Here is a 27,599-nt window from a genome sequence, read left to right on the forward strand (position 1 = left end):
GGGCCGGCATGGCACTCAGAGTGCAATCCTATTAGCAATTACAGTTGGCTTTGGATGCTGCTGCCTGCTTTAAACATCAGATATACCTCATCATGTGCCAGTCAGGGCGCATTTTTCCACATTTAGTTAATGAAAATGTGGTTTGGAGCAACGAACTCAGTAAAGCCCACATGCTGCAGTGGAGTTGCTCAGTGGTCATCAGTAGAAGTCTGTGGTTAAACTGGGCAGATTGTCAGTGTGAATGTGTGTAAATGTCAAACAAAGAGCTAAGGGGTGAAAAACAGGGCGCACACACGCCAACAACTGGCCAGCGGACAAAAATGATATCACAGTAATCTTAAAATGGTGCCTAAATAGATAACTAATAGAATCATATAAGAAACTGAAATTCATAGTGCTTAATGGCATTTAGATGAATGAAACCTAATTAAACCAATTTGTTCTGTTTTATTTCATCATGATATAATTTATATTGAAGCAGGATAATTATCATCCAGCTAGTAAAAAGCCTTTTGAATTAAAGTCACATTGCAAAACTGCAGAGCATCTTCCTTATGATTGAGAGCCCTTCCTGACCAGATCCATAACAGTGTTTGTCAGATCAAGGAGATTCCCCCACAGGCTCACCCCGAGGTGACTCGACTCTCTCTGTGTCACACAAGGGAAGCGGCGCGTTGGCTAATTTTATCACACAATGCATGCTGTTTGTCAGTGCAGCTCCAGTGACAAATGATCCCTTATCTTGAGGGCTGCTGTTTGTTGTTGCTGAGTAATGTCCTGGCCACTCGCTCGCGTCTCTGGAGCCTTCAGAGGCTTCAGCTGCTCTGCCGTCAGCTGTCAGGAACCGCAACCACAACACATTCACGTGTGCACGTGTACACACCTGACCACGCACCGTCGAAGATGCACGTTTCTAGCACGGCTTTGCAGAAAAAGAAACTTTGATTTGAACACAAGCTCATTTGTACTCTGCGTTTGCCGTTTCCTCTCCCACTCGAGCTTTCCAGCCCTCAGCCTGATGGCCTCTCCATTTGTCTGCATAAAAATCTAATGGAGACTGACATGTAGACTAACAGAGAGCAAGCTTCTTTTGTCTTTCAATGTAGCAAATCCCTCTCCTTTTCTAAATGGTTTGACCCTACTGCCAGCGAGGGACTGATGAAAGCGACATGTGTTACTCATAGGGCCCCTTGTTTATTTGACTTCCATACGTGCATTAAGGCCAAGTAAACACATCAGCTGCCCTCCAGGCTGCTTTCACAGCGCCACCCTTACTGCCAAAGGTAGCTGCAGGGAGGAGGAGAGATCTCGCTGGCAATGACTGAACCACCGATTAGTCATTTTGCACTGATACAGCAGAGGGTAAAGCATTTAGTGCAGTTTTATATTTCAGAAGAATAAGCCTTTGCATCTGGAGAAACTTTATAAAATATAAGTTTTTTTTGTGTGCGTGCAAAAAGGGGCTGCTCTGCCTGAGGGCCCTTCAGTAATCCTGGCGCCCCACAGCAGAGAAACATTAAAATCGCATGTTTTGTGACCTGGCAGATCCATGAGGCCTCTTTTTCTTCCAATTCCCTCCCTCATTGCTTATCGCTGTCACTCTCTTCACTCCTTCTTTCACTCTAGCCTGAAGCCAGGCACTCTTGTTAATTGTTTTCCTGTCCGAACCACAAGAACTTATGCTTTACCAGTAAGCAAAGGCACCAAACCTACGATCCAGTCATTCCAACTCGCTATATCACAGGTTCCTCACAGGTTCCTCAGGTGCTCCCCTGTCTTTGCCTCTTTTTGGACGCTGAGCTTTCCATCACTGATTCTGTCTAAAACAACCAGGATGCTTCAGCAAATTGGAGCCGAATGGGAAACGTTTGTCTGCAGCTCTTGAACGTTTCTGGTCAGGAAAGGTTTGAAAGTAGCCACACAAGACTGCACTGTTAAAGTGCTATAAAATTAAACGAGTTCACGAATCAGTCATGTGTTATGTGTCATGTGTCGTGTGGGTGTTGGGCTCCTGGCTGTCAGTGTGATAGGTAAAATCATTTTTTTGGGGGAGCTCTGACATCAGTTTTCACTCTATCTTGTGGAAACAACAACAGATGGAAAACAAGTTGGTAAGCAGCCATATAGGGTCTGATGATGCTGTTGGCCTGGACTTTGTTTGCTTTAACCAGAGTTATTTAACATAGTAGGGTTGTGAATCTATCTCTCTCTGTTTGGTATACATGGAGATACATGGTTTTGTAATGATACAACAAACTGCAATTCAGACCAATTTTGCATGTTGATTATATTATTCTCAATATTGATTCAGTTCAGTTATTCAAACTGATTCATCTTTGATTAGAGATGAGTTGATATTTAGCTCGTTGTCTTAGCAACCAAAATCAGCATGTCAAAGAGTTTGCTAATTGACTGTTAGCAAGCGCGCTAGATCGGAGAGCTTGGACGTGGTGAAGTCAGACGCTGTATCAATGTAGCCATGTGTCTCAGCAATGTGTGAGTTTTCTGATAGGTGTCAGTTTGCACTTCTATTGAAATATAATTTAGTCTTAACACTTCTGTTTCCTTAAACAAACTGATTCTGAATTCGTTAAACTAAAGTGTGCAGTTGCCTCATTTCTCTTTTCGATATTTTTTCTGAAACTGCACGTAATCAAACACAGACCACTCTCTAGTGTCAAGAAGCAGTAAATTCAAGACACCTTTTCACGAGATATTGTGTTTGTGTTAGCTGATAATACTCTCCAGAGCAGCTCACAGCGTAAGAGAGAGCCAGCCAAGACGCACGGCTGTTGTATGAATAGTGGTTTTAGGTTTTTGGATGCATGAGCAGCCTTTTGAAAATATTCAATATCGCACATAACAACTGCTGTTACTCCATCTTTTCCTTGTAAAACACAGACCCTAAAGTGAGGGTCACTTCACAAAAAGAGAGAGCAGGGCAGCATTATCAGACTGGGGGGTGGGGGGGCAGTTGGTCGGAGGCCCTCTGACCTGCTTCACAGCTGTTTCTTGTTAGTGCTTTAAAACAAATTCCCAGAGTGAGATGGTTTCCACACTGAATCCTGCCCTGAAGAAAGAGGCCAGACAAGAAGGGGGTTTATAAGACCCCGCTGCAGTGTGTGTGCATGTGTGTGTGTGTGTGTGTGTGTGTGTGTATAAACAGCCCAGTCTTAACATTTTATCTTATCGGGATAGATGACCTGAGAGCTCAGGGGCCTGCACTTACGACGCTCTGCCCTGTGTTATGAACGCCACCAACAGTCAGCTGAGCTGGACTTGATTTCATCCAAATCTGTCTCCAGCTTTTAAAGCATCAACCCTTAACTGAGCTTCAGTAACACTCAGAGGATGTTTACAGTAATTTAGTGCGAGTCGACCTTTCATTCAACTGTTGCTGAATGTAAACACGTGAAAGCGAGCCTCGTCTTAGACGGCGCGTTCAGAGCACGAAACTGCTCTCGTAGGTTCTCGTCTAAATGCAACGACACGGTGGACCAAATGTTCTTGATAGTTTATTCTCACCTGTCAGCAGACTTTTAAAATACCGAGAATTGTTCTGCTTTGTAACGCAAACACACGGGAAGGGAGAGTAGAGGGATGTTCGCTGCGTCCTGCAGTTAAGTCTGAAACGGGCCACATGTTTTTGGAGCTGCTGTAAACTTTGCTGCTATTAATGTCACTATGAAACTAATGGAAATCAGTTGTTTATTTAATCAAACCTCCGTGCTGATGGTTATAAACATTTTTTCGGAGCATTAATTATTTTAAGAGTTCCTCAAGAAGAATTTACCTCTGGCCTTTTTAAACCGAAGTCCATCTGTGGCTTATTGGTGCTCATTCTGTGCTCGAAAGGGAAAACATGTATCATTCCTTGAGACCACAGACACATCTAACGGATTCAATGCGCCAGTTTGATGGAGACCAGACCAGGTCCGTCCAGGAGATACTCCCCAGCCTCCTGCCCGAGTCTCCCCGGGGGGCGCCTCACCTCAGGGTGACCCCCAGCTGAGACGGCTTTAGATTGATGCACACTGCCTCCTTCTCCCACACATTGTGTGCTGTTTTGGGTATTTCCTCTGCCTTTCCCTTCTTGGCTTTAAAGAAAAAGCCCTGTTTACAAGTCGGGGAGGGGGAGTGCTGAGCTTGCGCTGAGGATGCCGTCATAGGGCGCTGAGGACGCTCTTTGTGTGAACTGGCAGCTACTCCGTCAGCTGTGTCTGAGAGGTTAAAGGGCTCACGGAAGACAGAGGAAAGCACTGAGTTCCCGCCGTTTGAAGTAATTTGGCTGGATTGGTGCATTTAGACTTGCCAGAAGCTGTTCAGACCTGAGAGAATGAGTAACAGATTGATGAAGACACACATAAACTAAATTCTTTTATGTATTGTATCGATACATCGGTTATATCGGTTGGAATAGCAGGAAACATAAAAGTGACAACTTAATATTCCGGCTATTATTCCACTTAATGTTCAAAGCATTTACAGCACGATTGACGCTCCCCGACCGGCACCAAAGTTTAGCACATTTTTACGTGCATCCTCCTGATTTGACCACCAGTTTATTCTTACCGTCACCAACACTAGCAAACCCAGTGTATTAATTAGTTGATCAGGTGTACACCTGCGCTCTATAGTGGCCAGACGATAAATCAAAGGTCTGCACGGGAAGCTGATTATCCTGACACCTCATCAGTCTTCACAGAGAGGCCCACCGCCTGCCACAAGGAGAGGCTTGCTAAGCCGAACTACCTGTATGCTAACATCACACACTCGCACATGAAGGATACACCCAGCCCCGCTAAACGCCCGACTCTCATCCGGGTGATGCATGGCGCTCGTTAGGTAATGCTCCCCAGCTGCTGCTGCTGGACACCAGTGATTATACCACCGCTTCCAAGATGAAAACCTTCTAACTCTGATTTTTGTGATTTTAGCTGAGCATGGGTAGCAGTGGGCCGAGATCATAAAAGAGTTTTTGGAAAAAATAACTTCAGAAATGCAATGTTTTTTTTTATTTTGGACGTGCAAACATCTGAGAAGAGCAAGAGTCTCCTGAAGACTTGCTGCTTCCCTTGACACCTATTTTACACTGAATGGACGTTTGTACCACGAGCTAATGGCAACCCAGGTGAGATAAGGTCTTGGTAGCACTCAGTCTTTAGAACAATTAGGAGTGGCAGTGCAGCACCTTGTAGCCCAGGTGATGGATCGCACCGGTGGTGGGTTCGTGGGGTTGACTCTGAGGCTAAGGAGTGATTGGCTGAGGCAGGCGTACAGATTTGACAGAGACGGATCGCGGAGGAGGGAGGCCAGCTGGGTCTGAGTGGGATCTGTAAACAGGCCGGGACAGGAACAGAGGCAGCGGAGGCCCGGGCAGCCACACAACAGCCCCTGTGAGATGATACAACACATCTGCAGGGAGGTGGGGTAGGATGGATCAGGGCGCCATGGCGACGAGATGTAAACACAGGCACGAGGCCCTCATAGCAACCCGAGATTTTAATCTCGCACTCGCTCATGTGCACACAGTTCATCTCAAACTAACCCAAAGAGACCTGGGAAGTATTTGAAAGTTTCAAAGCTGCAATAATCAGAGTCTCTTTCAGCGCCTGACTGACCGTCACAACTTCAGTTTCTCTGCTCATTAACGTCATTAGCCTTGTTTCTGCTAGCAGGAAGCAGAAAATACCTCTGATAAACCAACTTTACATTTCTTTACAGCACCAGGCAGCACAGACAAAGTTAGCAACAAGCAGGGGAACTTTGTGGAGCAAATAACAAGCGAAAGACTCAAATAGATGTCTCAGGAGTTGGTGAAGACCAAAACTGAGCTAAAAGGAGAGTGAATATTCGACTTACCTTCTACCAAGTGGCCAAAAAACTGATTGGTGCTGCTTTAATACGAGTGCCATTGCATTGCTGAGAAAGAACTTTGTTGCTAATCTGAGCATCCTTTCAATATCAGTTTATTGTATTTGACAGTATTTTGTACTATACACACATTTCGGCCTGTGCAATAAAAGTGTTGCGGTTCAATACCCAGCCCCAGCCACAAGTACTCACCAGAGGACACTGTTATATTTGAAATATAAACATCTGATTTCATAATGTGCCATAAAGCAGTTACAAGCTTCAAGCAGCGTGTCCTCTTCACAGTGCTGACTCCAAACCTCTGGAAAACAACTGTGTTAGTCTTCCCAGGGAGTGAGTGTTTGATGTGTACATCATAACATATACAGACTTTGCAGGAGTTCACAGGGACTAATGAATTTCCGCTCAAACCATCTCGTGTCATTACGGAGACCATCGGTCTAATCCACTTACCTTCTGCCCAGAATCCCCCTATCAATAAAAAAGGTATCATTTTACCCTCCCCGAGGGCTGTTAAAAGTAAAGAGCCACTCTGTTAAGACTTCCTTTCATAGATGGCAGTGGTTCCGTGCTCTCCTGTAAGCCTCTAATCCCTCTGTCGCCATCACTCGCCCATGTACTGCCCTAGAGGAAGCGACGTCTTGCAAACTAAACCTGCAGGTCTCATGTTGTGTGTGTAGTGCAGGATTCCCGGATTAGGCTAAACATACACTTTTTATTAACCTTAGGCATAACACTTGCTGTAGTGTGTTTTGTGCGTGTGTGTGTTTAAGAAAGGCATTTCTGTCCGACCTCAAAGTAACACGTTTGTGTTTGTCTCAGCCGCTCTTGATGGTTGCTTACTGAGAGTGAACTGCAGAACAAATCAGCGTCTGTGTGTGTAATTGTGAGTGTGTTAGTGTGTATGCATGCACATGAGCGTTTGTGTATAGCCGTTGGCACAGCGCTGTGTAGTTAGGACGCAGGCCAACTTTTTCTGCTGGAATTTCCTGTCTGAATTGAGCACCCCCACCTCTCCTACTCCCCTGCTCCTCGCTTCTCTCTGTCTCCCTCTGCTCCTTTCTCTCAGAGCACGACAAAAGCTTTTTTTTTTTCACAAAATTATTCCTGGCCTGGCTTGGCCTCTCAGGGCATTATTATTATCGTTGAGTACTTCCTCGAAGACATGAGCCCACTCCACTCTCCACTTCAGCGTGGTCCTGATCGGGGCCTTCATTTGGACATAATGAGAGAGCGCTTTTCCTTCTTCTTTCTCTGAGTCATGAGACTGGAAGGGGCCTTTGTTAACACCGAACACCTGGCATTGTCTTTAGTGAGAGATCAAACCGGGTATTTAAGATGCGAAGTAAAAAGGAGATGTGGGGCTCTAACCCTGCTGCTTGGCAGGATGTTTGGCATGTCTGGAGCCTCATTATGGGGGCTAGGGGGCAAAGATATGTTCAGTGTTAAAACAAACACGTTATGAGAGATCAGAGCAGATATGGTGCCTGAAATTGACCACGAGTTAAAGGTTTCTGTGGGCTGGATTGATTTCTGATGTTGGATTACACCAACATAAAAGCCCCTCGATGCACCGTGCATGTTGAGCCTTTGCCATGATTTACAAAATGGACCTTTGCTAAAGGTTTATATGATTATCTCTAACAAAATCTGTGTCCAGTCATTCCAATGATATCAAGCTTTTCCTAAGCAGCTCCAGCAGATCCAAAATAGCACTGCATTGAAAATACGCAAAGGGCTCTGTCAGTGAGCTTGTGTTGTTTCAGGCGAGATGATGAAATACATTTCAGGAAGTCCAGTTTGAGCTGTAGAGCCATGATTTTAAAGATTTATCTGACTCATAAACACTGCGAACTGAGTGGTTCGTAGTGCTACAAGACAGGGGTTTAAAACTCTGGAAAGTGATCACGGTGACCATTTTAATCCTCAGTCTCTCTAAGTTGAGACAAGTTGCGCTAATATTGGTCTGAATAGTCCTCTGCTCTGTTGTGGGTATACAGCATGAGGCCCAGGGTGGAGTAACCCTGCATGCAAACACACCCAGAGGAGACAAGAGGTAAATTAAGAAACTGTGGCGTGCGAATCGTCCCAACCATGTACCTGTCTGCAGTCGTCCCTGCAGCCCAGGAAACAATGCAGCTGTCTGGGTGATGGAAGGGCCTGTTCAGCCCTTATCACCCCCACACCCAGCAGCCCCAAGCTGGGAGCGGGCAGAGGGGTCAGCCTCTGGGGCTTCTGCTTGGTTCTCTAGTGTTTTCAAGTTTTCACTATTGGACTGAACATCATTCATTAATGGCATTTTAAACATAAGTTTTCATTGACAACCCAACCAGGAAAGCTTTTTCATCTGCCACTGTAAATACCTGATACTATGCAGCTGTCATAGACATTAAGATTTTAATATAAGACGTCACAGTGTGCTGATTGCATAGAAAGAACACACTCAAGAAACTTAGACCGGACTCCAGGTTTAACAGTTTAAATGATCAAGCATCTGAAAGAAGCTACTGTGCTGCCCTCACTTCCAGCACTGGCAGGCCGTCTCCGTCGTAGTCCAGCCTCCCCGTTCTGCGCCCTTCCCATCCTCTCCACCAGAGATGTGCCAGGCAGCACAAGCAGGGGGCACCTCTCAGACAAAGCCTGAACTTCTGGCTCCACTTGTGAAACAAAGCACAAACTCCTTTTCTCAGCTCTCACTCCCTCTCACTCATTTACTGGGTGCCTCTTTTGGCTTTGTAGCACACAAGTTGACTCGGAATTGGCCGCCTGTCTCGCACACAAAAGCAAGGGAGGGTCTCTGGCTGAGATCCAGCGGCGTAGATCTTGATAGAAACACAGAGCCCTTGGCCCTCTGAGCTCAAAGACGAGGAGACACCAGGCGGATTTCTACAGCTCACTTTGGTTTTACCAATCTGAGCGTGCAGTGGAAGGTTTTGATTTTATTTTACTACTAATTGTCCATTCTTTGACTTCTGAAGTACACATTTTAAAGATATAGCTCTTTTAGCAATACTAATCATGTTCTGAGATAAACTGTTTTGTTTTTTTTTTTGGTGTTTTTTGGCTGTTATGTTATGAATCTTGTCAGGAAAGTGTTTCCTATTTTGGCAAACTTTCCTGTTTTCCTTCACAAAACAGGAATAAACCAATTGCACAAAATTCTTATCTTAATCACCTGATTTCAGGCCTCACGGCGGTGTGTCAGTGAAGCCAGGCCCATGCAGACTGAGTTTTCAAAGGGAAAATCATTGTTGGGTGATGCTCGTTCCTAAACAAATTCCACACCAGTCAAATGTTTCACAGTTCAGAGCTGCCTTCAGGGAAACTCTCCTCTCCCAGTCATGTGTAATCCCATCAGAATTAACTAAGAGCAAGATGGTACAACGTCATGATGATTACCTCAATCACAACAACAAAAGGCTCAATCAGGGTTAAGTAGCAGTAATGTCTGTCTTTGTAACTGGCATCACCTAAAAACAACATCCAGCATTCAGCCGTAGCCCGCAGGCGCAGAGTCCTGCTACGCCTTGTTTTCACAGCGTTTGCTCCAGCGAGTTAGGACCCCTAAGGCACATCTCAAACAGGAAGGTGTTTAAAAAATGCACAACATTGAAAAGAAAATCCGTAGGATGACAAACACAGGACTTTAAATGTAGAGTCTACATATTGAAACATGACATAGAGAAAAATAACATTTTCATGCAGATGGCAAATATTAGAGTGAGGCCTGATGTTAGTTAGGTCTTTTAATATTCACCTGTTGTCTTGATAAATTCAGTGTAATGTACACTCTGCTCAACAAACACTCGTGCTAACCACACATGCTCATATTTTTACCCATGTTTTTTATTCACAAATTAATTCAAGTCACTTCTGCTTTTCAAATTTTTTAGTTCCTTTCCCCCCAAACGGTTAAAATGCCATCAATGTGAAACACAACACTTCCTGCACAGCTGTTTCACATTAAAAGCCGTCCAGGGACTGAATGGGCATAATCAGTCCCTCTCTTGGCCGAATTTGAATGTAAAAAAAAAAAGTAGCAGGAAGTGTTTGGTTTCATTGATAATAACTTATCAATGATTGAAAAACTGCAAAGTGGAATTTATTGAAAATTTAGTGAATGAAGAGGATGAAGACTGAGTGTGGCTGTTGAACTGACTGAGTTATTTGCTGTCTCTTAAGTCTGGCAGCATGTATTTGGGACTTAAACGTCCTCAATATTTTTGCTCGTGGCATATTATCATCACACTGGTGTGAAAAGACGCACCCATTTCTCCCCTGTCACCCGGTCCCAGTGGTCCTCTCAGATAGAGATAATGATCTGCTCTCACTGAGCTTTGACCTTTAACCCTGGTGGTCTCTGCTCTCAGGTCATCTCAGGTTTACTGGACCGTACGGCCAAAGAATCCTAATAGCAAGCCGGGATCAACCCAAGGGATCTCCATTTGACTCCCTCCCCAGAACAGCACATACACACACACACACACACACACCCAAACACAACGATGTGTGCTCTCAGGATTCTTACAATGTCATTTTTGGTTTGTTTTCCTGCGTCAAACATGCAAAACTTTAGCATATCAAGCAAGAGGGAACTGGGCCTTCTGTCTGCGATTAGAGCTCTCCTCCTCCTCCTTCAATCGAGACAATAATGCCTCCTTCTCAGAGGTCGTAATGACAGTAATTAATGAAGATCGGCTGTGTTGTCTTAATGAGACTTCCCTCGAGCCATCAGACCATTTATGGCAGGAAATTGTGGATTTGTGCATTCTTTGTCAGACACATAAAAACACATTCGTTGTTGTGTAAACTCTGCTTTGGTCTCATCGGATAGAGAGAGCCATTAATGAACATACAGCTCACGGGGCAAACGCCACAGTGTAGAAGGTTTCAATTACTGCAGGATTACGGGAACTGTAAAATGGTACAGTTGCATCTCATGCTGTGTTGCAGGCTCTAGTCGGGAACTGTTTTCCTCGTCCTGCGTTATTTCATCACTCTTCTTGTTTGGTCGGCTGTATTTTGCTGCCTATTCGTGACTTCTCTCTCTTCTTTGCAGGTGCCCATCACCTCTTCCCCACCTTTCACACACCCATCCCAATCGACATGAGGCACCACGAGGGGCGATACCATTATGAGCCACACCCACTCCACGCCATGCATGGGTAAGTATCATTAAACATCCGTGAACAATCACGGCGACATTCCACAGTTAAGTTGTCCCATCAAACATTATCATTACCGAGTCATGACTCGAATCCACAGAACTTTGCTTTGGAAAAGTTTCCAAAGATCCCAAAAACTTCAGGCTGGGGAAAATCTGGATTAAATGATGGATAAAATGTCCATAATATTTCCATTTGATTGAATGGAGTCCGTAATTTTACTTCTTCCCTTTTATAAAAATCCCACAGCTTCTATGCAGAGTTGTTGTTGGTGCAGAATATAATGCACAAATAAAGGAGTCATAAGATCCAGCAGCAGCAGACAGTCTGCTTGCTTGTTGGTGATTAAGGCTACAAAACAAGTTGATTTCATGTTAAACAGTCGGTTATTCCACTTTAAATTTGGCTTTGATTAAAAAACATTCGTAAAGCAAAGGTGGCTCAATGTAACTTGTGAAGGTCAGTTGTCACTTTTCATTGTTTTCTATCTCAGAGAATTCAACAACAACTCCTTCCTATTTGCTGGAGCCGGGAAAAAAAAAAAAAAAACCTCCCCTCTCTCTGAGCTTCAGTGACGGAGCCAAGTTCAAATACATCAAAGCCGGACAAGACACACCGAGCAAGAGGGAGACCGAGATGAAGAGAGACAAGGAACATTAGCACAATACAGACAGACTGTTAACATTTCCTCTCCTGTCTCCTCTCCTGACACAGAAATGAGGAGCTCTGCCAAGAAACATCGTCTCTAGTAAAACAGCCGTGCTGAGAGGAAGCCCAGTGAAAGACAGTGTTGGAAGAAGAACATACTGTAGATGCTGGCAGCACTAACTCTAATAGTAAAATCCATATGAAAAATCGTTAGTATTGGCCATTAAAGTAGAATCACGTCGGAAAATGTATCACACAGTAGATTGATTCAGACAAACAGGCTACGGTTTGCAAAGTATCCTGAGCTGACCTACAAAGAAACACTCGTTTATTTTTCGACTTTATTAATGTGGCATTAAAAGTCTGGCCTTCCTAACATTGCCAGGCCTTCTTCTGCTTATCTCAAACATTCGAGTCCTGCAAGGGAACCCGGGAGTAAGATCAATAGAGGTTTTGTGAGAACTGTGCTGTTACATTTAAATTCAGCAAGATCAGGTGATACACAGTGCAGGCAGAGCTATTCATCACCTGCAACGGCAGAGAGGGGCGGGAGGGGAGGGCGGCTGCGCGCCCAGTTTGTTTTGATTAATGTGACGTGACTCTGACAGAGTGCTCCCACTAATTCATCAACACCTTGATATAGCTGTCTTTTCCCCAGCATGCGCCAAATTCACCTAATTACTGTGTGTCGTCCCGGCGAAATGGAGCAGGGTGCTTGGTGGCAGCGCTGTCAGGGCTAACTCCATACGGAGCGCCCGTCATCACTGTTTGCATGTAGCATAATGAGGGCTGCAGGTCATTCTGTCACAACTGTCATAAAGCACATCCTGCAGTCCTCACTGCTTTATGCCTGTCTGACGATGCCAGAGAACAGAGTGCGGTGTTCTGTGACTCAGTCGGCCAACGCGCAAACCACACGTGCACAGTAGCTTTGAGCAACCTTTGCTACTCGTCATTTCCTTTTATGTTTCTTATCAACATTAAATACGAAAAAAGTTCCAACTGTTTGGCGTTAGTGGTTTATTAGAAACTGTTGAGAACTCCAGTGATTTAGCATTGCACTATAGTCACACTGGCACACTCAAGATAGACTCTGTAGATTCGTCCTTGATTAAATCTGCCACCTACATTACCCACAATGCAACTCGAGACATGTCCGAGATTTGGTTGCTAGTAGTGGCTCATGTAGCCTGGCGCCTCTTGCCTCAGGTGAGGAGCAGCTACAGAGGTCTCGTAAATTCACTTCTTTCTAAGTCCACGCCCCACATTTTCAGTTTCACCCTTCACTCAAAAAGACCTCAGCCCCGACTGACTCAAGTGACATCACTTGAGGCTATTTATCACGATGTGAGCAGCTCCCTCTGGAGCAACAAAAGGCTTTTTACAACTTTTTCACATATGCTGCTGTGCTCCCCAAGATCTGTGACAGAGTTTGCATTTAAGTAACAAGGAGTGTGGCTCTCCTCAGCAGCAAAAACGTTAGTAGATATTCCAAATGACCGGACTCAAAGGCCGGGCCCAAAGACCGCCATCACAGCCCCCTCCTGGCTGCATCCCATCTTCTGCCTCATTCCTATTGGTAGCACTTGGTAGTAAAAAAATGAAAAGTGCGTACAATGGCTGTGTAAAGAGGGCTCTGTCGGAAAGTGGGATTCAAACATTGATGTTATTTGACAGGCACTCCATTTGAAATATAGGGGGGCCTTAAGGAAGCTGTGGGAAAGCTAGAACAGAAAAGGGTCCGAGCTGGTTTGTCCGATGCGTGTCCGAGCATGTCTAAAGGTAAAAGGGCGTTCAGCTGCTGTTGGCATGCTTAAATTGAAATGTCTATTCAAGAGCTGTAACAAACACAGGCGGTTGGACAAAACAGTCTCCTGGGCAATGTGAATCAAATTTATATACATTACCCCGGGTTGCAGCGTGAGTACATCATGCATCTTTCAACACACTTCTAAAAGCTCAATCCAGGATTTAAAAGTAGCAACCTTCTGGCTGTGGTCTCCCTGCCTTTCACGAACTTAGCATTCCAGAGAGGAGAAACATGCCATATCCGAACTGTTTCTGGAACACATTAGGGAGAGCCTCTCGTGGGATGACAGTAGAACTTGGACTTACAGACGGCACTTATGTGCTGCTGCATGTTGTGGAGCCGGGCATCTTCTGTGAGAACCCACAAGCCAGGAAAGCCAGCCACCGTGCCAGCATGTTTGACCGGGTAATTAGCATCCGAAATCCAGCCTTCCGTTCCCAGAACCTCAACGACAACGCAACGGATGAGAAAAACAGATCCCCCGCTCATTCCACAACCCGTATTTATGCTTTTTGGGAAGCAGTCGGGGGGCAAATTGCAGCACTGAAAAGTTGAAATATGCCCAAGGTTTTTGTGTGGCAGAGCTGTGGCCTACACCGCCCCTGTACACAAACAGATGTGGTCCAGCTCACCAGGCAATCAGCCTGTTCAAGGCCCGCAGCCCCACAGCACGGAATGTGTTGATTAAATACAGTTTACAAATCAGCCATTTGGGTTGATGTTGTTTTTTCCCTTCATTGTTTTGTTTTGGTTAACATGGAAAGGGGAAGGGTGGGAAGGGGGGATAAGTGGAGGGTGGGAGGTAAGGGGGACATATTTTGACTGCAGCAGTATGCTCTGACGATTGGTTGTCAGTGGTTTTGACAGACATGTTGTTATCTTGTGTTGTTGTTCGTTGGCTCCAGCTCCGGCTCGTCGGCACGGCTGATGCTTGAATGTGGATGCTCCCCTGAGTTACAGCCAGGAATGTGCTGCTGAAAAGACAAGGGACCCATCAGTCAAAAGACTGCCGAGCTGCAAATCAATAGCCTGAAATTTTCACGGTTTATCGCACGGTCTCAACGTAATTTTCTTGAGCACAAAAAAGACCAAATGGTATGTGACAGCAGCGGAGCCGAATAATGGATAATTACCCTCTGTATAATCCCATCTCATTTAAGTATATTATCCCATCTTCTGACATAGTTCTGCTGCCCCCCTCCTTTGTACACAGCCCCAGCTTCTCAGGGAGTACAGTATTAAGTTGTGTTCAAATCCTCAGCATCCTGATCAGGGCCCCAAAAACAACTAAGGCAGGATCTTAGCGTGTCCCCTGTGGGGTAGCGTGGTGATTTATCTTGATCGCCTTGGCTGCCCAGAAGTACAGAAGGGAGTGTGTCACATCATAATTCATCCCACCCTGAGCCAGTAGGGAAAATGCCAGAGAGGCAAATTCTAACTTGTTGGTCAGCCAGGAGGGCAGCAGACAGACAGAAAGGGAACTTGAAGCTGGAGCGTGGCTTTAACGCCTCACCTTGAAAACGGGTTACATGGGCAGCATTTTGTGGCAGTGAAGATGGATCATTTTAAAATTCATCACTTTCAGGCACACAGGTTCAAACTTTCTGAATCCGCAGAACAGTGAAGCTGGATTGCTTGAAATTATCAATGCAAAAATGCCTTTTCTTTACCTTTAAGGGCGCAATATGCTGTAGGTGAACTACTCTGAAGCCTCTTTGAAAGGACACTCAAAGGCTGGGGGAAAATAAAGATGTGATGAATCGTACAAATGTGGGTAACGCTCACTTTTGGACAGTTTCTCCACAGAGGCATTCATGGTTTTACTCTCTTGGTTGTACGTGATTACGGAAATTCTTGTGGGAACAAAGATAAAAGTTCAAAAAAGTTCCCGCCTGCTTCCTCACCTCTGCACACATGGCCAGTCGCTGATAACAGTGGGCCTGTTTGATGGATGGTTGATTTCTGAAAGTTGCAAAAACTGATGAATGCAGCCCCCCCAAATCTGATGTGGGAGCGATGTGACGGCAGGGAACGTCAGGCGCTGGTTCATGATCCAACAGACTCATTTTCTTGTTTCTGTTTCGTCGGATGTTGGATTGGCAGTCCGTTAGCTAGAATGTAAAAAGAGACTTGGAAAGATGAAACATCACATTTTTCTTCAACTCACTACTAATCATGCTGCTATCTGCCCCCACCAGCAGTCTAATGTACATACAGTCTGGTATGCTCTTACTCATGGGGTTACTCATATGCTCGACAAGCTGTACCATGTCCAAATCACTTTTCTCACAGCATAGCTTTAACAATGGAACAACAGATGTAATGCATGCATGTAATCACACAGTGCAGAACACAGAGACAAATAGCAATTACCTCGTTGAAAGCGTGTCATCTGCTGACTTCCCATCGCCCTATCCATCCCTGTTCCTCCTCACACGGACAAACTCCTGCCACTTTTATTTGCCAGTATTGAAGAATCCTGAATTGCAAGCAATGCTACCATTCCTGTCGACAGGGCTGCCACCCATAGTGTTAAGGTATGATGGAAGTGTCTTTAAATGGCAGCCACTGATCAAGAGACAAGGCCCTCACAGGGCTCTGAGGGCCCATTCAGCCTGACTGAAGCCTCTGGAAAACACACAGACTTCAAGTAACATCTTGTCAGAAAAAGGGTGGATCGACAAGGCTTCAATAATGGTACCTGCCAAACAGGACTATTATTTGCAGCCTCCCGACAGGCAACAGCAGTAAATTTCACCTTATTATCAAGGCCTCAAACACACCGTTGGTCATGATTTACTGCAGCGAGAGTGATGTGTGTCGACACGCTGGTTGGTTGATGGATATAGGTGTAAAGTAAAATGTTGCAAAATGGTTTTGGTTGATGGAGCGTGGAGTGTTTCTAATGGAATTAATTTATTTTCAAAGCAAGTTCACACTTGAAGCTGTGACTATGTATTTGTTCATAACTCAGTATAGGATGACTCATATTGTCTTATCAACAAACATCAGGAGACTAATTTGGAAGCTATTTTTTAATTTGCTTTTACAGATGAAGTTGGTGATGGTCTATGTTTTTCTTATTGTCAACAAATACCTTGAGACTATAGCTCGTATGTCCACGGCCTGATTCCTCTGAGAGCTGACATTTTCCTTTCATTACTATGAACACAAAATAGTCCCCAAAAAGTATTGACTCTTATTATTGTGTTATTATATGTATTATTGATGCAAAATGTACAATGATGCCAGTCTTATCCTTTAAAATATTATAACCATGCACTATTTTTATGAAACTTAAATGAAATCTGGTACCTATTATTAAATCAGCATTAATCCAGGATGGAGGTACAGATGAAACATGCTGAACAGGCTCCTCCATTACAGTAGGCAGGTGTTTCTAATATTGTGTCCATTAAAGAAACGTTGTAGACTATATTACATTATAGATTCAGGCTTTAGCGAAACACAGGGAATCCTAGTGTGCGACTTCTTTGAGGAGCTTTGAGTCACTCGGCCTGATAAGACCGCAAGCCAGAACCAGTGCCAACATACCCAGGTATCCTTCAGCAGAGCGCCTGAGCACTAATCTGAGGAGGCGCTGCCAAGCTCCCTGTATGCCGCTTCGAGCGGACGGAGGGAAGCGTGTTTTTGTGTATGGAGCGTCTGTTTCTTCTCACTTCTCCCCTCCTGTCCAGAACAGAGGGCTCTTTATGGTTGTTTGTAGGGGAAGAGTGGGCCTGACGGCAGAAAGTTGGCCCTCGGACAAGGCCGGCAGTCTGCAGGCGCTTACTGGAAATGGAGCGAGGGCCGAGGCTCTGGGTTGGTTGGCTCGGCCCGAGCTGGGCAGGGCCGGGCCGGGAGCAGGTTGGCGTCCGCACAGAGATCGTGAATGAGAGACTGAGCAGGGAAACTCTGAGGGGGGGGTTGAGCGGGTGGCGGGTTCTGCTAAGCATTCGTTCTGGGTCTCAGGCCCACCTTTCATAGCCACAGCCAGGAACTAGAGCCAGTCACACTCATTTTATCCTGTCAAATGATTTGATGTGTCTGATTTTTGTCTGTCAACACATAAACATATCATCCTTTCAATATTTAAGCGTCTTATTTTCTGTTCACATACCTGGAAGCATTTTACAATGAACTTGAGTATTATTTTGTAGCATTTTGGTTTGAGAGATATGAAAGTTTGGATGTAACGTATCCATCAGAAGGTCATCGACTACCCTCCACATTTAACTGAATAACATTAATGAATCATGTTACCAGCGTGATCCTGGCATCCTTTTAGATCCAACCATTCCTTCCGCCCTTTTCTTACACATACGCACACATGCTGTGAACCCAGCACGCTGCCAAGAATCAAAACCACACGTATAAACACTCATGTGCTCTTTGCAGCCATCGAGCTGCTGAAGTGTCAGCTTTAAAGCATTTGCTCTCAGACCCTCATAAAGCAGCTTTTCTGTTCTTTTTACGGCATTGTAGTGGTGCATGCGAGTGTCACTGTGGTCATATTTTCTAGTAAACAATGGCTCCCGATCATGAGGCAGATTTAAGTGAAGCAAATAATCTGTGACTGATTCCAGCAGCGCCAGCGTGAACTCTCTGAATTTAAGTAACGCTAAATACGGCGTTATAATGACCAAAGAATCAAACATTTCTAAAGAGATACGGGACTGACAGTAAGTGACCTCAAACCCGAATTCCAGTCTGAAAGGAGGCTGCGATGCCTAACGTTTTACTCATTTGTTACTCATTGTGTACAGCCCTCCCCTGCCCCCACTGACAGCATTACAGTGAGTCATTCATCTGGACATTTCTGCTGAAAGGAGGACATATTTGTCTTCATAGCTTCCCTTAAAGTTTATTACCCTCAGCACTCTCCCCTTTTCCTTTAGAGAGATTCACTGAGGACTCAGTTTATTTCCATGAGAATGAAATGTGTGCTTCGCGTCATGTTGCCATATAATCATCCAGTCTCATGAAGAAAATGGCTTATGGCGCATTTAACGTCATGGAAATCTGCCATTCACTCACATTAGTTTGTTTCATGGACTTCTGAAATATCAACGGTAGCCAGTTTGCAAATATTTCCATCAAACACCCCCATTATCTCTCATTGACGTTTCTGCCAGGTGCAGCATTGTAACCCACCTCTCTGTCCAATCAGAGCACCGTTTCAACTTAAATTTGAAGCCCTGATTGACAATTTATTGGGTCTTGTTAAATGTCATTCAGCCTTTTCTATTTTAGTCGCTGTTCCTCCCACTTAAGTGTCTTTCTGAGGGCTGAGTTTCAGGTGTTCTTACCACACACTGAGGGAGCAACAGGCAGCTCGTCAGAACTGAAGCACACCAGGTCGACATAAGTACTAGTGCCCCTTCAAAGGGTTATACCACTGCCAGCGGCCAGCAGACATTTTTATCTAGAGTTCAGCCCCACCGGCTTATTGAGAGTTACAACACCCACTCGTCTGTGTTTCTGCAAGAAGAGCCGCCAATTACCTGCCAGAGATGACAAATTTACTACGTAGCCTGATGTGACCGGCGGGCTGTTGCAGAATGCTTTCCTTGCCAAAGGTGGCTAAAAGCAGCTACTTAAGCTTTTGAGCATCCGGTTGCGCTCTCTTATCACACACCATGTAATACCTGATGTGAGAGACCCTGTAGTTTTGCCCACCCAAACAGACTGAAAATACTCTTCCTGGTAGCCTAGCAGTCGAAAGCCCTCGGTCTCGACTTGTCTGTAGCTCCGGGGCTTAATAGGAGAAGGCGAACAAAAGGGGATTATTATGTATTAGCTGTGGGACGCGGGAGGGGAAAGGGTGTAAGTGGATTCAGACACTTTTGTGGAACAACAGAAGTTAAGGCTTGTCTGTGAACATACCAATGAAGATCACTCACGATGATAAGTGAGCACAATGCAAGTAATCAAATTAACACAGTCTGACTCCACATCCTCCATCTCCCACTGTTATTGTCTGTCCGTTTATTTACGACCCTCATCCCTCCCTCCCCCCACCACTTCTTGTTCCTTCTTTCTCTGGCTCTTATCTCCTTCCTCCTTGTATCATTTATTTCATTTTATCTCTTTTTACTCCTCTTCACAGACCTCCAGGACTGACTGGCAGCCCGGTCATCTCAGATATTTCCCTTATCCGTCTATCACCTCACGCGGCGCCCGGGACGGGTGAATCACCGTTCAGCCCTCCGCATCCCTACGTCAGCCCCCACATGGAGCATTACCTCCGCTCGGTCCACGGCAGCCCCACCCTCTCTATGATCTCGGCGGCCCGAGGACTGAGCCCTGCTGAGGGTAAGATTCACCCCGCATCTGAAATATCACTGATGTTGCTGATACAAAAGGAAAACCATCATGACAGATGTGTATTTAAAAAGGAAGGAATGTAAGGAAATGTCTTTCTGATCACACCTCATCTGTCTTCCTCTGGTGATGGCATCAGTATTTGTCTGAATTACTGAATGTCTGATTCAGCCTCTCAATGCACAGTTGTAGAGGGAAGAGTTTGCTTAACAACACTAGTCTGCAAACACATTTTGGCTGTAGGCTGTACAAATGCAAATATACAGTACACACACACTCCGGCAGGTGCCTTTACAGTACTTCCCTACGATAAGCGCTGGAATGAAACGTGAGAACCTTCTCAAATGCTCGTATACTGTAGATGCTCAAACGCCCAGGCACATGTGTTCATCCATAAACACTCTCATACCTGTTAGGTAACCATCACCATCGGGCATTTGCACGATGGAAACACTCGGCCATGTATGCAACACAATATGAGGAATAAACTGCAAGCGATGTGGAAAATCTTTCAAATGGGGGCTATTCTGCAGCTGCTTGTGCCAGTTAACATTAAGGAGGTGAGATTGGAGTTGAGCGGGTTTAGAATTTATGTATCCTGTTCACTATAAACCTGCTCTGTCTGCTTGGCTGCAGACCACTGCGTACACAGTTTACACAGTTGGCTATTTAACCACGGTGATAATTAGTCTTGCACCTTATACGTTCGCCTACATACAGTACTGAAGCACACCTTTCATCAAGCATGCTAAGGTGTTTTGCATGTGTGTGCATGCTGGTGATTTGCGGGTGTATCAGGCACACGCTTCGCGGCATGTGCAACTTTCCTGCTCGTTTGTATAAATGTTCGGACAGGAAATACCCTGAAAATTAGCATAGACACAAGCATGAGCTATTGAGTTCACTCAGTGACAGACCTGTCGCTACAACCCCTGTTCAAACAACAGGTTGGAGAAGTGAGGAACCACAGCTGCACCGATAAATCACCAAGCATGCACTGCAAATAATGTTCCCCCCATCCCACCCCCTCCACCTGTCAGGAGAAGCAATGCAGAAGAGATGCTGTTGCTGGTAAAGTGGCAGAGAAGTATGGCACTGAATGGAGGGCACTCTGCAGCTCTGCTGAACTTACTGTAAATAAAGTGTGTGGAAGCGCAGAGCTCAGTGAAGCATGTGTAAACCTCTGATAGGGATGCCTGGATGCAAGGCATGTGTTTGAGAAACCCTAACTGCTTAAGGTATCCTACATAAATTACCATTATCCCCAGTGCCCTACTAATTTAATTTAATTCAATCAGAGTTGCACCATCTGGCACATAGTTGTGCACAACTTTGCCTGCAGGATTTCTACAACAGGTAGTACCTGTGTAGCACACACTGCATATCTGCACCTGCGACAGAGCAGTAGCATCCACTTTTTTAGCCATGCCAGCGTTGTGGCCATATGGCAATGTCGGTCAGCTGGTCAACCACCAGACTGAAAAATCTGAACAACTATTACAATTTACTGCAGACTTTTTTTTGGTCCTCAGTGGATGAATCCCAGTGACTCAGTGACCCCATAACCTTCCATGCAGCTCCACCAGCAGGTCGATGGTTGTGGTTTTGAGTAAAAATGTTGTAATATTGAATGGATTACAGTGAAATTCGGTACAAACATTCCTGTTCCTCTCAGAATTAATTGCACTTACTTTGGCGACTCCTTAATGTTACATCCTGCACCATCATCAGGTGAAAATGTAAACTTGTCACTCTGGTTTATAACCAGGTGCCTCCTAAAACTAATCACATCTCCATCAGCACCAGCTGTACTGCTCAACTAGGATGGTTACCGTGGTAAAGAGTATACCAGCTAAATATCAGCATGTGATGTTAGCATGTGGCTCAAAGCATCTCTGGATCCAAGTGCAACCACAGCTACTAGCATGACTATAGACTATAGACCCCCCGTTTACTATACAGCGCACTGCATTTACCCTCTGCCGTTTTATTTGAGTGTGAAGTTTATGTACAACACAGTGCCCTTGAAAATTAGTAGAAAGTAGTTTCCATAGCACGGGTACGACTTTCTGCTAACAAACCCACCACTCAGTTTATCATATTTTATAGAAAATAACATTCAGACACCATCTGTGTCCAAACGCTAAATGCTGATGAATGTAAAATGAATGTAAAACTTCAGTGTACTTCTGTAGAGTTAACTGCTGAGTGTTTTTATGCAGTGAGTGAGGGAGTGAACACAGCCTGAGCATTGTTTCACTGCAGCCCATAAAACTAGGCGTCGTGTTTGGAAAACGCTACAGCTCTCCACCAGCGTAACGTTTTGTCTGGTTTTACTGGGACCAGCGGAGGTGTCGTTGCTATCTCTCATCCCCGTGTGTTCGTAAGGGAGCTCACACAGGCACCAGCACTCAGACACAAAATGCAGCTCTGTGGAGGGGGGTAACGTGATCTGGCAGCCACGGAGAAACTGAAGGAACGCGCCTGAGCCGCCGCTGCCGGAGCGCACACAGGCTGCCTGTGGACTGTTCCTGCAGCCATGGCCTAATAGGTTCTGATGGATCCAGATTTTTGTTTTATGTGTGTGCTTATGTGTATGTGTCTGTGTGCGCAGAGGGTGGGGGAGGCCAAGGTTTTGCTCGCCCAATATCCCACTTGGCCCCCCGCCCGGCGATCCCAACCCCCACTTCTCCTCTGTTTCCACCAGCATGCATATTAATCCACCATCGGCCCACACCCCTGTCCCCTCTGCACACCCCTACCCAGTGGAGGTGGGGGCAGGAAGTGGAGGAAAGGGAGACACAGGCACAGTTGGATGTAGGAAAGAGGAAAACCAATCCATCGCTCACTCTTATAGTTCCTGACACTTTTAAACGTGGCTTTGCCGGGTGCAGGTGTTAACACATGCAGCGTTTAAGGCTTCCTCAGCATTATGAGTGTGTGAGTCTGTGTGCACCTGCACTCTGTGTAGGACTTCAGCCTGTCAGACTTAACGCACACACAGCACCAGAGAAGTGAAGGAATGTGGTATCCCTCCTCTCTGTAGCCCCCCCACCTCCCTCCATCTCCTCCTCTGCTTCCTTTACTCCCCTGAGATATTTCCCCATAACCCAGCAAGCCTCAAAGACATCAGACATCTTTTATCAGAAGCCTCATGCCCCGGGGCAAGCACGCAAGCACAAATCTCAAAATCTGTAGAGCAGGGCACTCGTCTCCGGTGTTTGCTTTCTGTTCTTGTATGTGTTTTTGTCATTCTGTCAAGGGGCATGTCAAATAATGTCACTGAATACATTCCTTCATGATGAGATGAAATCAGAACGTATTTTCAGAGCCTCTCTAAATGTCTTTACCATCACCTCACAGGTTACGACCTCTGCACTGGAGCACCAGCACGAACTCGCTGGTTTTTAGTGAAGCAATGCAGACGATTAGACAACAAGCTATTCTTTTATTTTTACACCAGGAACAAACTTGTTCTCCTTCATCTCCAATTTGTCCCTTTCATTTCTGCTGCAGTGACCCACGAGCACCTAAAGGACCGTGCCCTGTTCAGTCTCCCCCCTCCACCGCCAGGGGCCAACCCCACAGAGTACTACCACCTGATGGCCAGTGCCAGCCAGCGGAGCCCCTACGGTGACCTGCTGATGCAGAGCGGCGCGGCGGCGGCGGCGGCGGCGGCGGCTGCAGGTCATCTACCAGATTACATCAGCCCCGTGGATGGTGAGGATAAGACTGTCTTCTGACATACAACCCTGACTGCAAAAAGCTGGGACTCTGTGTAAAACATAAATCAAGCAGAATGTGATAATCTGCTGATCCTTTCTGACATAAACTCAACTGAAAGCAGCACAAAGACATCATATTTAATGTTTGACCTCATCAGCTTTGTTGATTTTTGTAAATATCTGATCATTCTAAATTTGATGGAGCAATAATTTCAAACAAGTTGGGACAGGAGCAGCAAAAGACTGGGAAAGATGTGGAACGCTCCAAAAACACCTGTTTGGATCATTCCACAAGTAAACAGGTTGATTGGTAACAGGTGATAGCATCATGATTGACAGGCTCAGTCGTTCACAGCGAGGATGGAGCGAGGTTCAACACTTTGTGAACACATGATTGGATAAAGAGATTAATACCTGGACTCAGGAACACTTCCTGAAACTGATGTCACTTTTCCTGAAACTGATGTCAGGAAACAGTTTGAAAATGACTGATTCTGGTTTTATTAATGTTTTACACAGACTTCAAACATTCCTGGAATCAGGGTTGCATAAAAATACAATTTAAGATGTTTTACTGTACAGATGGCTGTTCATAATATGAGAGTAATACTGGCTGGATGGCAATAACATTTCATAAAATCTCGATCCAATATCGAATGAATCGAATGTTGCCTCTCAAATCCTTTCAAATCTGTTCAAATCCACTTAACGCTCAACATTTTACTCCCAGTTAAACGCGGCATATTTGAATTTCACGATTCTAAAATTGCCATGAAGACATCAGCAAGATTGTTTCACTACAACATTTAATACTGTCTGTCTTGAAGTGCAAAAGCCCACAATTTCAGAGAGTTTGTGAGTGCTTCTTCTTCTAATAAGCAATCTTTGGACAACCGGCACTGGTTTGCAGAGAGTTTTAGCCTAACTACACATAAGCAACATTTATTTTGGCCTTTTCAAGTAACTCATGGTACGATGGTCATCGGCTGCTAAAAGTGAGAATGATTTGCACATCAGTCTTTGCTAATGAAAAGAGAAGGAGAGACAGAAGATTCCAGAGCTTCGTTGCCCGTGGAGGTTAGCAAATGCAGGTATTTTATAAAACCTGGAAGCAGATCAAAAAGAGAAGCTGTAATGAAGAGCTGACTGAACCACCAACATGATATGTCAGTGATATTTTCATGACAAAAATATGATCAAGCTCCCGTCCCAGTAATACAAAAGCACATACGTGTCTTTCATCCCTGCTACTGGAGTAACAGCCAAACTTTACAGCCGTCTTGGCCTTTGTTCTCAGCACCAGGCATGTTGATACCATCCTCTTATTCTTCCTCTTGAGGCTTTTTCATGGAACAGTTCCCCACATCAAAGCTAGTGGAGCTTTTCAGACTTATACGTAGCATGGGGGCCACTGCTAGTTGAGGGTTGATGGTGCATTAACACTGAAAGCCCCAAGGCCAGGAGCTCATAAAAACTCGTGTTACCTTCCAGTCTCTCATTCTGATGCTGTTTCAGGTGTGTTTGTACTGTTATTATGAGTAACATCCCACGGAACAAATCCAGGGTGACCGTAAAGGGCAGCATGGAGGGAATTTGGCCGTGTGAGGTGTAGGAGGGTTACTCTGAGACCTTTGTGTGCGCTCTCTCTGTGTCAGGCGGTTAGGGCAGAGATTCACCTCGTGGGCTGCATGCGCCGTCCACTTAATGGCATGGATGAGGCGGCTCCACGCTGACCCACACACACAAACACACACAGCCAGGCAAACAGGCAGGCAAACGCTCACAAACTGGTACACGTGTTTGCACACAAACTCACAGAGACCAGCCTGTTCTTTCATGCCAGCTAGAACCTCGGCCCTCTATCAAGATGACGGTCAGGCACCAGAACAGGCGTTTGATTTCAGCGGCGAAACGCATCCAAGAAACCGTCAGCCCTCATGAATGGGGAATAGAAAGCGCAGAGAGTGGAAAACTGTCCGTGAAAGTCAGCCTTTTCGATGCCTGATAATCAAACACTCCCCTTGGCCCGCTCTGCTCCAGGAGCCCTCGCTCTTTCTTTCATCCCGTCCAGCCACCCACCCAGAAAAAAAAACTGCCCCCCTGCTTTCGCTGCTGCAGCGTCACGCTCTCCGGAGTTCCTGCGTGACACTTCTGCAGGCATCCTCGCATTCAGGAAAACACAACAGCAACTGGAGCAGATATCTGATCGCTTTGCAATTAATCTTTTAAATGACCTCAATCACTTAGCTAAACACAGCGCTGCTGAAAGAGAAGGGTGAGGAAGGTAAGGCCTCCCCCTCCTCCCCCTTTTTCTTCTCTACCTCCAACCACCTCAGTGACCGCCGCTGTGCTGCCTTGCCCACACTTGTTTGGCGAGGCTGTTTACTCAAATAGCCACAACCCCCGGCCTCCCTCACCCCCACCGCCTGCCTCAACGCAGCGTCCACACTTGCTGCCACCATCCCAGCAGCTTTTATTTAGTGTTCTACCATGCTGGGAGTGATGTGGTCAGGTTTGGGCCACTCTTCCAGTCTGGAGGCTCTTCCACTGCGGCCTCCAGACACAGGGCCCATATTGACCAAGGCGGCCAGCTAATGGTCATCGCGGGCAGCCTCGGCCTGAATCAAAGGCCTCATTTACTGCCAGAGCGTGGGAGGAGGAGTAGTGGCAGAGGTGGCAAATATGTGCTTAATCCCTTGCCGTTAGTTTTGGAAGGCAGTGCAGATAAAACGCATATTAAAAATCAATTTATGCACTAATATTCAGCAGACCCACCGCAAAAACTGGGAGCCCTCAGTGAACCCATAGTATGGCTTCTCACCCGTCTCCCCCGTCCCGCCCCCGTTTTCCCTCTGGATAAGCGAATTGCGATGCTTACCGTTGAACTATGAAACACTGCTGCTGTGAAGATGTGCTCCGGTGGAAAAGTTGTGGAAACATGCATCAGTAAAGGCCTTTTGGCACGGCTGCAGCTCTTTTCACTCGTTTTGCTTGTGAATTTTAAGGATTTACTGTTGGGCACCTCAATTCAGACACTTGAACACAGGAATTCCTCTCATGAATATATAGATAATGTAGATAATATTGACACCATGATGCTGTTTGAACTACAAAAACAGAATGGTTGTTGGATTGCTCTTGTTTTACTATGTAAAGATCCGTAAGCTGCTTGCTGGGTTTTCCTCCCACAGAACCGCCACATGACAGTATGATGGACAGGACCGCTAGATAAACAGGCTGTAAAGGCTTTGCTGATACGCTCAGCTGCTCCTCTAAGTCAGTGCTGGTGTCTATGGTTTGTTTTTCACACATTAATCACTGTCCTTATCTGACATGAGTGACATGCAGACTGACAGGAAGAGACTGGGCTAAAACAACAAAAATACATTTTGCTCCAAAGACACACTGTTAAACAAATATCAGTTTCAACAAGTCAGTAAATCTAGTTTTGTTTTATAGCTTTTTTAAAATTGGCCAGTGGTCTAGTGTCATTTCAGATCTTTCAGTTCTGCTTGAATCACACATGCATGAGCTTTGTTGTGCAAATTGCACATATATATATATAATATATATATATGTATATTCAAGATTTTATTTAAAATCTTCTGCATACGCAGACTGTAGTAAATGGAGGATTAATGCCAGGATGAAACAACATGATATTTTGCTTTTTGAGATGGTTAGTGTGTCACATTAGAGTCATACATGGCTGCAGTGGTTTGGCCAAGAGACCCTAACCAATCATACCACCTTTCGCTCTGTGAGAAGGTGGAGCCAACGTCAGTGTTTCACCTGCCAGCGCCACCAACATCATTAGCATCGTGGCACACATCGCAGAAGCTGTGAAACCTCACAGATGCCGTGTCGATTAAAGCTCTCCACGGGGGGCCCCCTGTGCAGGTGAGTGCACGCTGTCTGCAGCAGCGATGTGCACTGGGTGAGCTGTGCTCTCGTCCTCACAGGTGTTGTCATGGCTGTCCAACCTAAGTAAGACAGACAAACATTAATTCTGACGTTGCTAACAAGCATTAGCATTGGTACATCACCAGTAAA

The 27,599-nt window shown here is 45.4% G+C and overlaps 1 protein-coding gene across 1 annotated transcript in view; it reads left to right on the forward strand.

Moving 5' to 3' along the window:
- gli2a (GLI family zinc finger 2a) overlaps positions 1-27,599 on the forward strand; it is a 79,493-nt gene that overhangs the window by 33,553 nt on the left and 18,341 nt on the right. The window contains exons 3-5 of the mRNA XM_041950930.1: positions 10,934-11,039; positions 19,607-19,812; positions 23,338-23,541. Of these exons, the coding sequence (XP_041806864.1) occupies positions 10,934-11,039; positions 19,607-19,812; positions 23,338-23,541 (516 nt within the window). The remainder of the gene's footprint in view (positions 1-10,933; positions 11,040-19,606; positions 19,813-23,337; positions 23,542-27,599) is intronic.

The sequence above is a fragment of the Chelmon rostratus genome, chromosome 13, assembly GCF_017976325.1.
Source record: "Chelmon rostratus isolate fCheRos1 chromosome 13, fCheRos1.pri, whole genome shotgun sequence".
Lineage (NCBI taxonomy): Eukaryota > Metazoa > Chordata > Actinopteri > Chaetodontiformes > Chaetodontidae > Chelmon > Chelmon rostratus.